At 38.1% G+C, this 15,072-nt stretch overlaps 1 protein-coding gene across 1 annotated transcript in view; it reads right to left on the reverse strand.

Annotated features, from left to right (window-relative positions):
- The window catches only part of DEUP1 (deuterosome assembly protein 1), a 103,263-nt gene that overhangs the window by 83,319 nt on the left and 4,872 nt on the right, over positions 1–15,072 (reverse strand). Inside the window, exon 3 of the mRNA XM_007449661.1 lies at positions 13,429–13,435. Coding sequence (XP_007449723.1) covers positions 13,429–13,435 — 7 coding nt within the window. The remainder of the gene's footprint in view (positions 1–13,428; positions 13,436–15,072) is intronic.

Below are 15,072 nucleotides of genomic sequence, written 5' to 3' on the forward strand. Positions count from 1 at the left end.
ATAAAAATCATATGATCATCTCAATAGATGCAGAAAAAGCATTTGACAAAATTCAACATCCATTATGAAAAAATCCCTCAATAAAATGGGTACAGAGGGGACATACAAAAGTACTTCAACATCATAAAAGCCATATGTGACAAGCCTACATCATACTCAACGGTGAAAAGCTGAAAGTTTTTCCTCTAAGATCAGGAACAAGAAAAGGATACCTACTCTTACCACTTTTATTAAATATAGTATTGGAAGTCATAGCCAGAGTAATTGGGCAAGAAAAAGAAATAAAAGGCATCCAAATTGGAAAGGAAGAAGTAAAACTGTCACTATATTAAGATGACAGTATATATATATATATATATATATATATATATATATATATATATATATACACACACACACTATATATATTATATATATATATATATACACTATATATATATATATATATATATATATATGGCATAAAGACTCCATCAAAAAACTATTAAAAACTAATAAACAAATTCAGTAAAGTTGTAGGATACAACATCAATATACAAAAATCTGTTGTATTTAAATAAACTAATAATGAACTATCAGAAAGAGAAATTAAGCAAACAATCCCATTTACAATTGCATCAAAAAAGAATAAAATACCTAGCAATAAATTTAACCAAGGAGCTGGAAGACCTGTATATTGAAAACTACAAGACATTAAAGAAATTGAAAACAACACAAATAAATGGACAGATATTCCATGCTCATGGACTGGAAGAATTAATATTGTTAAAATGTCCATACCACCCAAATCAATCTACAGATTCAGTGCAATCCCTATCAAAATCCCTATCCCAATGGAATTTTTCACTGAAATAGAATAATCCTAAAATTTATATGAAACCATAAAAGACCGCAAATAGCCAAAGCAATCTTGAGAAAGAAGAACAAAGCTGAAGGCATCACACTCTCTAATTTCAAACTACATTACAAGCTATAGTAATTTAAACAGTATGATATTCAGAGAAAAGCAGACACACAGATCAAAGGAACAAAGTAAAGAACCCAGAAATAAACCCAAGCATATATGGTTAAATAACTGATGACAAAGAAGCCAAGAATACACAATGGGGAAAGGACAGTCTTTTCTATAAATGGTTTTGGGAAAATTGGACAGCCACATGCAGATGATTGAAACTGGACTAATACTTTTACACCATACACAAATACTAACTCAAAATGGATTAAAGACTTGAGTGTAAGACCCAAAATTATAAAATTCCTAGAAGAAAACAGGTGGTAAAGCTCTTTGACATTATGCCTTGACGATGATTTTTTGATTCTCACACCAAAAGTACAAGGAACAAAAGCAAAAATAAACAAGTGGGACTACATCAAACTAAAAACTTTCTGCATAGCAAAGGAAATCATTGACAAAATGAAAATGGAGAAGACATTTGCAAATATCCAAAATATATAAACAACTAATACAACTCAATACAAAAAAATAGGATTAAAAAATGAGCAGATCTGGGGCTTCCCTGGTGGCGCAGTGGTTGACAGTCCGCCTGCCGATGCAGGGGACACAGGTTCATGCCCCGGTCCGGGAAGATCCCACACGCCGCGGAGCGGTTAGGCCCGTGAGCCATGGCCGCTGAGCCTGCACGTCCGGAGCCTGTGCTCCACAACGGGAGAGGCCACAACAGTGAGAGGCCTGTGTACCACACACACACACACAAAAAAGCAGATCTGAATAAACATTTTTCCAAAAAAGACATACAGATGTCCAAAAGACACATGAAAAATGCTCTTTATCATTAATCTACATCACTAATCATTAAACATAATGCAAAAAAAATCCACAATGAGATATCACCTCACACCTGTCAGAATGGCTATTATCAAAATGACTAGAAATAAAAAGTGTTGGCAAGGATGTGGAGAAGAGAGAACACTTGCACACTGTTGGTGGGAATGTAAATTGGTACAGTTTTTATGGAAAAGAGTATGAAGGTTCCTCAAAAAATTAAAAATAGAACTACCATACGATCTAGCATTACACCTCTGGGCATTTTTCTGAAGAAAATGAAAACACTAACTTGAAAAGATATATGCATCCCCATGTTCATTACAGCATTATTTAACAATAGCCAAGTTATGGAAATAAAGTAAATGTCCATTGATGGATAAATGGATGAAGATGTGGTACATGTATATATATATGTGTGTGTGTGTGTATAGACACACACACATACAATGGAATATTATTCAGCCACATAAAAGAGTGATATCTTGCCATTTGCAACAACATGGATGAACCCTGAGGGTATTATGCTAAGTGAAATAAGTCAGACACTGAAAGACAAATACCATATGTACTCTCTTATATGTGGAGTCTAAGATATATATATAAACCAAAGTCATAGATACAGGTAACAGATTGGTGGTGGCCAGAGGCAAGAGGTGGAGGTAGGAGAAATGGATAAACTGTTTTTTCAGTTTCAAAAATAATAATAAATAAATAGAATTGAACATTTCTGTGGTGGCTCACAAATCCTATTTGCACGTCACATTCTGTACTACACCTGAAACATAATTAGAACCAAATGAGAGAGACTCCAGCAGAACTCCTAGAACTCACTTTTGTAGACATGTCTGTGGTGTCAGCCTGCTCTTTAGTCAACTGTCTCTCTAAATGAAAGATTTATCACTTTATGATTTTTAGGTCATAGTTTCATGGTTGCCCTTGTTCAAAATTAATTATTGAATTATAGTAAAAAGTAGCTTTTTCTCAAGCACTTTTTTTTGTTGTCCAAAAAATGTTATTTACTGTCACCATGAGTGTTTGCTGACATAACTAGCATTGCAATGCCTATTCTTATTGCATATTTGAGATGGTGGCTCATATTCAGTCCATTCTTTGCTCTCATTTGTGATAAGCTTAATGTTAGGATGTGGAGGAGGTGTAAATCCCACTATTCCAATAAAGCATGCTTAACTGTACTTATAAAGGCCTTATTCTAAAGTCTTCATTATAATCATCAAAAAAAGATGTTTATAGAAAGAAAATGCAATGTCATAGCTTTCAAGTCTCTATCAATGTTTTATAAGAATTCTAGGTACAAATTTAAAATCTCATTTTTTTGTGTTCTAAAGGGAATGGAAATAATGTTTAAAGATCTACATTACAGATAAACTTTATCTTGAAACTTTTCTATGATAATTATTCACATTCTGAGTAACATCTTGGTTCACAGATCGAATGAGGTAAGGAAACAGTGAAATGTTAGCAAGCACTAACCCTCTTTCTTCAGGGTGATTTCTGCAATCATCTAGAAGCATAAATAATTATCTGAAAAATTATTCCATATTAATACATACAAACATAGGATACAATTAATAGTAAATAAATATTTACACATGCATTAGCTTAGATTTTTTTGTTTTTTTATGTTTCTTTTTTTAAGCCTATGGGAGAGGTTGAAACTAAAGCAAATCTGGACATATTATAAAGCCACTGAAAAAATATGAACCCAAAATCAAATTTGTATCTGACGTATATTGCTATCCCATTTTCAACATCTAAAATTACCCTTTGTACTTTTTTTGACCATTTAAACATTTAAATATTTAATGATTGACTTCCACTAATAACCATAAGCATGGATTCTATAAGCCAATCTCTTAAGACAATTAAAATTCCGTCCTGCCAAAAGGTCTATCTGATGAGAGACTGCAGTGTTAGTACATGTGAGAACAGTCACTTTACCCTTTTTCTATTTAAAACTACAGCCGTCTATTTTACTGGATCCTAACAGTGAAGAATTAGGCAAACACTGATAAAATCTGTTTTTCCAATGCTAGAAAACTAAGAAATATACTGTTCCCTAAATGTTAGAAATTTCTAATGAAACTTCTATGCTAGCTTGTTCTGATAACTTCCAAATCTGTATCTGCAGCCTGAGCTGCTGAGCTCCGGACTTCTCTAACCAACTACCTATTCAACACTGACATTCCCATAGGCGTCTATAGGCATCTCAATCTTCACAAGTTCAAAGCAGAGTGCTAGACTCCCTGTGCCACAAACCTGCTCCCACTCCAGTCCACTCCATTTCTTTAATTGGCACCATAGTTACAGTTACTCAAGATAAAAAACTCTTCATGGTTCTAGATTTGTGTTTTCCTCAAACCCCAGAACCACAGTCCTATTGGCACTGCCTCCAGTATACTAAATTCTGACTACTCACCATCTCCCGTGATAAAACCCTAGTCTGAGTCATCCTTATCTCTTGTCTGCTTCCATCCTTATCTCCTATGTGGCTAGTTGCCTACTCAACATCCAGCTTTCATACCAACAGAGCTCTGATGTTATTCAGTGTGGAAAAGTGTCTAGCGAAAAAAACAACTACATTTCCCAGTCTCCCCTGGAGCTAGGCATGGCCATGTAACAAAATCTGGCCTATGAAATGTAAGCGGAAGTTGCCATGAAGCTGTTGAAAAGAATGCCACAGCAGTTGCCGTTGGTGTCCCACACATCTCTCACACTTACCACTTCAGGGCACTCAGCCTGACTTCCAGTGGACAGAACCTGCATTTCTTTGCCTAAGTGTCTTCTCTTGCTACTGGAGTCCTCTTTGCCTCCTGTGTGATAGGCCAGCAGTGACAGGGAATTGAAGCCGTCCCAGGAGCAACCTTCAACCAATAACTGTCGGTTACTGGTGTATAAACATTCATTTGCTTCTTGGATGGAAGAACTCTGAGGAGTGTGATTTACACTGGGTTCCAGAGTTTCCCCATCAGGATTTTGCTCCAGTCACCCTCAATGGTACTTGGTTTGATAACCTGCCTTTCCTTGTTTTAGTTCCCCAACCCTACAGGTGATAGGCTGAAAAATGGCCACCAAAGATGTAAGGTCTGAGTCCCTGGAACCTATTAATGTTATTTTATTTGGAAGAAAGTGCATTGTATAAATTAAGTGTCTTGAGATGGGGAGATTATCCTACATTATCTGGGTGGGCCCTAAGAAAGAGGCAGAGGGAAATTTGACACACACAAGAAAAGGGGATATGAAGATGAATCAGACACAGATGAGAAGATGCTGGCCTTAAGGATCAGAGTGATGAATCCACAAGCCAAGGAATGCTGGCAGTCACCAGAAGCCTGAAGAAGCAAGGAACAGATTCTCCCCTAGAGCACCTGGAGGGAATGCAGCCCTGCTGACACCTTGATTTTGGCCCAGTGACACTGATTTTGGACTTCCGGACCACAGAACTGTGAGTAAATGCATTTTAGTTGTTTTAAGCCACTGAGTTTGTTACACAGCAGTCATAGGAAACTAATACACCATACTTTCATCTCCCAAATAAACTACTTGTATCCAAATCCTTGTTTCAGGGCTTTGGCTTCTGTAGGAACCCCAAATAAAATGCTGGCACGCTCTCTTTTGTTTTTACCCACTGCCCTTCCTCTGTTCCCTTCCTGGAAGGCAGATGTGATGCTGGAGGTGGTTCCGCCATCTTGCAATCATTAGTTGGGGCCAAACAATAAAGCCACACACTGAGGGTGATAAAGCAGAAAGATACATCTAGACTTGGATATACAGCTAATTATTTGATCTTTACTTAGATGGGTAACAGGCATCTCAAACCAAGCTTGCATTTTCTCCAGTCTTCTTTATTTTAATAAATGACAATCTTACCTTCCCAATTGGTGGGACAAAAGCCCACCATTGCATCTCCTTCCTGCACACTCCACATTCAATCTATGATTTCTAAATATTAACAGCTTTTCTGTCACAACATCCCCATTTGCCACTATTTCTACCAACCTGATCCAAACCACTGCCATCTCCCACTGAATTAGAGCTCGGCTTGTCTGTCTTTTCTACCCTTGCTTTGCTATGGTCTAGTCTTCACATAGCAACCAGAATGAGCCTTTCAAAACATCAGGTCAGAAAATGTCACTGCTTTGCTCAGAGCCTTCCAGTGACTTCCCATTTTACACAGTGAAACCTAAAGTTTTTACCAGGGTCTGCAAGGCCCTACAGGACTTGGTTCTATTTGTCTCTCTGAGGTCACCACCTACCACCTTCCTCCCGGCTTGTTCCTCTCTAAACACACTGGCCTTTTTATTGTTCCTTGAAAATACTAAGCATGTTCCTGCCTCAGAACTTTTGCTTTTGCTGTCTCCTCTGCCTGGAATGCCATTCCCCAGCCCATATTGAATATATATATATATAAAATTCATATATATATGAATTATATATTTTCATATATAATTCATATATATGAATACATATGAAGAGAACCCTCACTTTCTGTAGGTCTTTCTTCAGATGTCACCTTATCAGATTTACTTTGTAACTCTCTACTACCATAACCTGATTAATTTTTCTTCAAAGCATTCACTACCATCCCCCCGACAGAATATACCCTCATTTATCTGTTAAAATCTGTCCCCCCACTGCACTGTAAGCTCCATGAATCGCTGATGGTGTGGTAGAGCCAGTGTCAGCGCTCAACTGCCAACCTGCAGAAAAATAAAAACCCTAATCTGTTTGGGTATTGTGTTATGAGACTCTGGATCCTTTATAAAATTTGTGTTCAACAGGCCTTTTCTGAGAATGCACCATCAGAGAGATGGGGTGCTGTCTCACTCCTGCCAGGCCATGGTGGAATCCACTTTCTTGACTAAGCATCTGTTGCTACTTAGGAGAAGGGACTCCTCATTACTGCTGGGTGGCCAGGGGAGGGGTTCAGGCTCCCCACTAGTCCTTTGCCAATACCACCACGGCTGAGAGGGGCAGGGGTGTCCTCATGGCCCCCATGGACACTGTGGGAAGTGGGTGGCCTTGTTATCATTCACTGCTCAAAGTGTCTGTTTTTCTTTGCCATTGTAAGTATGTTTGTATCTCCCTGAGATTGTCTGTGATCTGAGGCAAGATTTGGGTATTCCAGGGTCCCTGGGCCACAGCACCAAATGTGCCTCATAACCCACTTCGGTTTCTTATATGAATGGGTACAGACTTCATCCGTACTCTGATCAGCTGTCCTTCATGAGTCAGCTATTTTGCTGATCCACCCATTTTTTCCTATTCTTGAACTTTTTTAAAGTATTTTCATAATTATTTGAAAATAAGATTAGCACAAGATATTTGCATTTCTGCTTTTCTCTTTTTTAGAGAAAATTTGGAAGCCATTTCACCGCATGATTCTACAGTGCACCTGGCTCTGTTATGCTCTTTTTGTACATAGCTTTTACATGAGCTACGGTCCACTGAGACTGCTTTTTCCCCCCGCAGGGGAGAGAACTAACGAGCTCCTCCTGTTTCTATCATTTTCATGTTTTAGCACCTCTCTGTTTCACCAATGCTCTGACAAGAGGCTCACAACTGCTCCAAGTGGTTCCAAGGTGCCAGACCACGGAGCATCTGCAATGTCAGGTCAGGGTGAGTGTGCCTGGATCCTGATGTACATGCCTAGGTTTACACATATCATGGCTTATTTCTTTTTCATTTTTAAAAAATGTAACTTGTAACTAATAAAACCAACCTTTTGTAAACATTGTCCTGTAAAAATTACGTGCAAATTTACCCTACACAGAGGTAATCTTTAATCTTTACCTTAACTTAATAGCAGCTTAACAAGCCTTTCAAAGGAATCTTTCTCTTCCCTTCTTTCTTCCCTCACTCCCTCCTCCCCTCTATCCCACTCCCTCCTCTTTCTTCCTAAGTGTCTTTCCCTCCTTTCAAAGTCACTCAGTGAATTCCTACAACCACTTAGCATTGTGCTAACACTTCAGGGTCTAACTTCAAAGTCTGAGATATCAGAATTCTACCCTAGGTCCACTTCACTTTGCTCCTTCAGAGAAACAAGACACTAGAACTTGTTAAATTTGATTACTCTGGAGAGGAATATGTGTATTTTGTGGGGGATAAATTATGAAGGAGGGAGAATAATGGGGTATAGTCTGGGCCACTCAGATACCATGAGAATCATTCAAATTAAAAAGAATTTTCAATGTGAAAAAATAATACATGACAATTTATTAAACTACAAATATATATTGACTTATATTAGAATTTCTTACAAATTATAATTAAAACTGTATTTAACTCATAAGAAACAGGTAAGTAAAGTTGTGATTATGAATATGTCTCAGAGGGAAAGGACACTCTAAACGTTAAGAAAGTTGTATATTTGGGGTCTTTTGTCTTTCCATACAAACTGTGAATTTTTTTTTTTTTTTTGCGGTACGTGAACTCTCACTGTTGTGGCCTCTCCCGTTGCGGAGCACAGGCTCCGGATGCGCAGGTTCAGCGGCCATGGCTCACGGGCCTAGCCGCTCCGCGGCACGTGGGATCTTCCCGGACCGGGGCACGAACCCATGTCCCCTGAATCGGCAGGCAGACTCTCAACCACTGCGCCACCAGGAAAGCCCAAATTGTGAAATTTTTTGATCTAGTTCTGTGAAAAATGCTAGTGGTAGTTTGATAGGATTGCATTGAATCTGTAGATTGCTTTGGGTAGTAGAGTCATTTTCACAATGTTGATTCGTCCAATCCAAGAACATGGTATATCTCTCCATCTATCTGTATCATCTTTAATTTCTTTCATCAGTGCCTTATAATTTTCTGCATACAGGTCTTTTGTCTCCTTAGGTAGGTTTATTCCTAGGTATTTTATTCTTTTTGTTGCAATGGTAAATGGGAGTGTTTTCTTGATTTCACTTTCAGATTTTTCATCAATAGTGTATAGGAATGCAAGAGATTTCTGTGCATTAATTTCGTATCCTGCTACTTTACCAAATTCATTGATTAGCTCTAGTAGTTTTCTGGTGGCATCTTTAGGATTCTCTATGTATAGTATCATGTCATCTGCAAACAGTGACAGCTTTACTTCTTTTCCAATATGGATTCCTTTTATTTCTTTTTCTCCTCTGACTGCTGTGGCTAAAACTTCTGAAACTATGTTGAATAATAGTGGTGTGAATGGGCAACCTTGTCTTGTTCCTGATCTTAGTGGAAATGGTTTCAGTTTTTCACCATTGAGGATGATGTTGGCTGTGGGTTTGTCATATATGGCCTTTATTATGTTGAGGTAAGTTCCCTCTATGCCTACTTTCTGGAGGACTTTTATCATAAATCCGTGTTGAATTTTGTCGAAAGCTTTCTCTGCATCTATTGAGATGATCATATGGTTTTTCTCCTTCAATTTATTAATATGGTGTATCACATTGATTGATTTGCATATATTGAAGAATCCTTGCATCCCTGGGATAAACCCCACTTGATCATGGTGTATGATCCTTTGAAAGTGCTGTTGGATTCTGGAGGAATCAGGCTCCTGGACTTCGGACTATACTACAAAGCTACAGTAATCAAGACAGTATGGTACTGGCACAAAAACAGAAATATAGATCAATGGAACAGGATAGAAAGCCGAGAGATAAACCCACACACATATGGTCACCTTATCTTTGATAAAAGGAGGCGAGAATATACACTGGAGAAAAGACAGCCTCTTCAATAAATGGTGCTGGGAAAACTGGACAGCTACATGTAAAAGAATGAAATTAGAACACTCCCTAACACCATACACAAAAATAAACTCAAAGTGGATTAAAGACCTAAATGTAAGGCCAGACACTATAAAACTCTTAGAGGAAAACATAGGCAGAACACTCTATGACATAAATCACAGCAAGATCCTTTTTGACCCACCTCCTAGAGAAATGGAAATAAAAACAAAAATAAAAAAATGGGACCTAATGAAACTTAGAAAATTTTGCACAGCAAAGGAAACCATAAACAAGATGAAAAGACAACACTCAGAATGGGAGAAAATATTTGCAAATGAAGCAACTGACAAAGGATTAATCTCCAAAATTTACAAGCAGCTCATGCAGCTCAATATCAAAAAAGCAAACAACCCAATCCAAAAATGGGCAGAAGACCTAAATAGACATTTCACCAGAGAAGATATACAGATTGCCAACAAACACATGAAAGAATGCTCAACATCATTAATCATTAGAGAAATGCAAGTCAAAACTACAATGCGATATCATGTCACACCGGTCAGAATGGCCATCATCAAAAATCTACAAACAATAAATGCTGGAGAGGGTGTGGAGAAAAGGGAACCCTCTTGCACTGTTGGTAGGAATGTAAACTGATACAGCCACTATGGAGAACAGCACGGAGGTTCCTTAGAAAACTAAAAATAGAACTACCATACGACCCAGCAATCCCACTACCTGGTATATACCCTGAGAAAACCATAATTCAAAAAGAGTCATGTACCAAAATGTTCATTGCAGCTCTATTTACAATAGCCAGGACATGGAAGCAACCTAAGTGTCCATCAACAGATGAATGGATAAAGAAGATGTGACACATATATACAATGGAATACTACTCAACCATAAAAAGGAAAGAAATTGAGTTATTTGTAGTGAGGTGGATAGACCTAGAGTCTGTCATACAGAGTGAAGTAAGTCAGAAAGAGAAAAACAAATACCGTATGCTAACATATATATATGGAATCTAAATAAATAAATAAATGGTCATGAAGAAGCTAGGGGCAAGATGGGAATAAAGACGCAGACCTACTAGAGAATGGACTTGAAGACATGGGGAGGGGGAAGGGTAAGCTGGGACAAAGTCAGAGAGTGGTAGTGTGTATATGGACATATATACACTATCAAATGTAAAATAGATAGCTAGTGGGAAGCAGTCGCATAGCACAGGGAGATCAGCTTGGTGCTTTGTGACCACCTAGAGGGGTGGGATAGGGAGGGTGGGAGGGAGGCAGACGCAAGAGGGAAGAGATATGGGAACATATGTATATGTATAACTGATTCATTTTGTTATAAAGCAGAAACTAACACACCATTGTAAAGTAATTATACACCAATAAAAACATTAAAAAAAAAAAAAGGAGGGCTTCCCTGGTGGCGCAGTGGTTGAGAGTCTGCCTGCCGATTCAGGGGACACGGGTTTGTGCCCCAGTCCTGGAAGATCCCACATGCCGCGGAGCAGCTAGGCCCATGAGCCATGGCTGCTAAGCCTGCGCGTCTGGAGTCTGTGCTCCGCAACGGGAGAGGCCACACAGCAGTGAGAGGCCTGCGTACCACAAAAAAAAAAAAAAAAGAAATTTTTCTGAATTCAGATGTGAGAATGTGCTTTAATATTCATCTGCCTTTGTCTTTGAAAATATGACTTTCACAGCAGATAAAAACATTTTGGTAGATCACGTAGCAGTACCTAGATTTTTAGGAAGGATCTGACAAGATTCTATGAATGAGATCAATAACTCAGATATAAGTCACAGAATAAAGAGTAAATGATTCAGTAGAGAAAATGAGACTTTTGGTTGAAGGTGGATGAACATACAAATTTTGCTCCCTTCCCAAATCCTACTAAAATAAAGCAAAGGAATATTTTTAACCTACAAGGTTAAACCTACAGGACAAAAAAATGGGAGCTGGTATTGGAAAAAGCCAAGAAGCAACCCACTAGATATTTCTGGAAGTAGGAGGTGAGCGCTGGCTGCCCAACTTATACTCTGTAAGCAGGAGGATTTCAAATCACGTTCTCTGGAAACTGATCAGCCTGAGACAAAGGAAAGAGACTACCCTGATAATCAGACAGTGAAGACAAGCCCTACCCATGTACACTGGATCTTCCCATCAGCTGCCGATGCCATTACTCTTAAATAGGAGCAAGCAGTCAGAGATCACAGACATCTGAGGAAAGCAGTTCACACAGCGAGGTCAAATACAAACAGAAAGACAATGTTTGAAGAAAATTATGCAGAAAGAAGAAAACTTCAAAAAATTTATAGTTAAGATACTAGAGGTATTAGCTCCAGGAAAAACAAAACGTGCAGGAAAGGGAAAGTAATCACAGTATACTATATGGCTCAGAGGTGGAGTATTTATAAAGGTAGAGGTATTTATAAAGTCATAACAAGGCAAACAGAATACTGCTCCAACCAAAATTATGGTGTATTGAGAGAACGGAGGAATGGTGTGTGTGTGTGTGTGTGTGTGTGTGTGTGTGTGTGTGTGTGTGTGTGTGTGTGTGTGTGTGTGTGTGTGTGGCAGGGATGACGAGGTGACCAAAACTGAAAAATCAAGAAGTAGCAATGTAAGCATGTTCTTTAAAGATATGGAGATAAATATCAAAGGATTAGCCAAAAGAATTGAAAGTGGTTGCCTTTCGGGAGTGGAAAACTGGAGCAGGAATAGGAGATTGCTGTTTTTTGGTAACAGTGACAAAGAACCAAATGACTTTTTAAATTACATACATGAGTAACTAAGTAAAGGAAAATCTGGATAAATATTGTCACAAATGACTTTTTAAATTACATACATGAGTAACTAAGTAAAGGAAAATCTGAATATTGTTTTTCAGTTAGAAAAGATATTTTAAAGAAAAAAATCCATCATATGTGCATCCACTTATATTGTACAAGGAAAATGACATTTTTCAAAGCATCACTCCAGAATTCAGAAATTTTGGGACTCTCTGTGTTTTATTGACCTTAGCATTGCTCAGTGCATTTGTGGAATTCCAATGTAGAAATGACCTTCAGAGATAAGTTTATTAAACATAAGCTTTAATAATCTTAGACTGCACAGCACATTGGATGGTGGTTATACTGAGCCCTTAGGGAGCTGTAGCTGCACTGCAGTTTGGTGGAATGATTTCTCTGGAAACATAATTGATTTCTCTTCTAGAGTAGCAGAGGCTGGGAGAAAGGCAGCACCGTGGAGTAATTGTTGGGGTTTGGAAAGAGGCACAAATTGAAGGATGTGGAGAAATATACCAGAGCCACACCCACAGAATGACTGACTGTAAAGGAGTTAATACAAGAAGCAAGAGATAATTTCAAACACTTCTTATTCATATTTTTAATGAGTCAAAGGGTATACTGCATTGATAAAGAAAAGCAATTTACTATGTAAAAGGAACAATGAAATAAACATACAAAGAAGAAGTATTGGAAATAAAAACATGGTTGTCAATACTAAAGATCTCAAAAGGAGCAATAAAAAACGAGAATGTAATCATTGCTGAAATAAAAATGACAAAATGCAAGGAATTCCTCCAGAACATAGAACAAAAAAGACAATGATGGAAATTATGAGAAAAAAGTAAAAGATGTAGGCATTCTAGTAGATTGAAACAAGATGGTGGAGAATTATTAATCAAAGGAATAGAAGAAAATTTCACTGAGCTGAAGAGGTTTGAAACTTCAGTAATAAAAGTGTTCACCAAATGCTGTGAAGGATTATTGAGAAAGGATCTATACTTAGAAAGCTACCTTGGTAAATTTGTAAATTCCAAGGATAAAAAGAAATCCCATAAGCCTCCAGATATGAAAAAAAAAAAAAAAAAGAAAGGGATAACAAAACCTGGAGGAGAGAATGAGACTGGCATTGGACTTTCCATCTTCAACACTCCACACTTCAAGACCATGGGAGTAATGACTGTTACAGAGTTCCTGTGTAAGGGTAAAAATAAGACATTTGGACATGAAAAAAGTTAAGAAAGTACACTACCTATGTTCATTTTTATGAAAAGATTACCTAAGGCCGTACTTCAGTCAAATTAAAAATGAAATTTAAATAATTTAAATTAAGAACAGGGAAAATTTTATATAATAGTAATAAGCGATGCAATCAAATTTCCAGCTGTTAAAGAGGATTCTTAAAAGAGGAATAAAATAGTTAACATTATCCTATATATAATCATTTATATATAAATTAATAGAAATCAGGACTAGAAATCCAGATTATTTCTTGGAGGTGAAGTAAGGGAATGCGGAAGCAAAAACAGTACTAAAGGTGAAGTCTTACATAGGGTTGAGGGAGGTCTAAGTTACACAAAAAATTCGGGAAGCCGGACTAGAAATCCAAATTTAAAATATGTGTAAAAAATGTAAATTAAAAACTTATAAAATAGGATGTAGAACTTCTAAGAGAAAAAGAAGAAAAAGAAAACTAGATAAGACTAGCAAATGTTGGCAAAGCAAAAAGGGTCAAATGTTAATATATTAATGATCATAAAATCCTCCTGTTAGTGGCAAAGACATTCCAATTGAGGTATATATATACATTAATCTAACCATATGCTACTTATAAGAGACACAATATGATGTTAAAAAAATATTGAAAACAAGGGTATGAGAGAATAGAAAATATGTATTGGTCTCTGCCCCCAGATCCTGGCACAAAGTTCCTAAAACCCTTGTAATTTCCTAAGTGATAAGAAGTCTAGGGGCATCTCTTGCTCTAACATTGGTCTTAGACCTTGGTTCCTGAAACCTTAGTAATTTCCTGGGTGATAGGAGTGTCTTTTGTTCTAATGAGGCAACTTTGGGCAGGTTCCTAGATGACTCCTGGATGAGGGCTGGTCACCAGAAAGACCAAGTCATGATTAGAAACTTGGAATTTTCAGCCCCGCCTCTCCCCCCTCCATTCCCTTGTGTAGGGAGATGGTCTGAAAATGGAGTTAATGATCAATCATGCCTACGTGATGAAGCCTCCATAAAAATCCCCAAAGTATGGGGTTTGGAGAGCTTCTGGGTTGGTGACCAGGTGGAGGTGCTGGGAGAGTGGCATGCCGCTTCCCATATACCTTGCACTATGCACCCTTTCCGTCTGGATGCTCATCTGTATCCTTTAACAAGCTGGATGAAAGTAAGAGTTTAAAGGTAAGTGTTTCCCCTAGTCTGTGAGCTACTCTAGCAAATTAATCAAATCCAAGGAGGGGCTATTGGAACCTCTGATCTGTAACTGGTTGGTCAGAAGCACAGGTGACAACCTGGGCTTGCAACTGGAGCTGAAGTGGGTGGTGAGCAGTCTTGTGGGACTAAGCCCTCAACCTGTGGGATCTGATGCTGTCTCTGGGTAGACAGTGTCAGAACTGAGTTGAATTGCAGGACACCCATCTGGTGTCCCAGAGAATTGCTTGGTGGGGGAAAAACCCTCCACACATTTGGTGACCAGAAGTGAAGTGTTCTCTGTGAAGGTAAAGGAGACACACAGGGAAGAAAGACACAGTAGGGAAGAAATGGGTTTTTCCCT

The sequence above is a fragment of the Lipotes vexillifer genome, unplaced genomic scaffold (genome assembly GCF_000442215.2).
Source record: "Lipotes vexillifer unplaced genomic scaffold, Lipotes_vexillifer_v1.1 scaffold536, whole genome shotgun sequence".
NCBI lineage: Eukaryota > Metazoa > Chordata > Mammalia > Artiodactyla > Lipotidae > Lipotes > Lipotes vexillifer.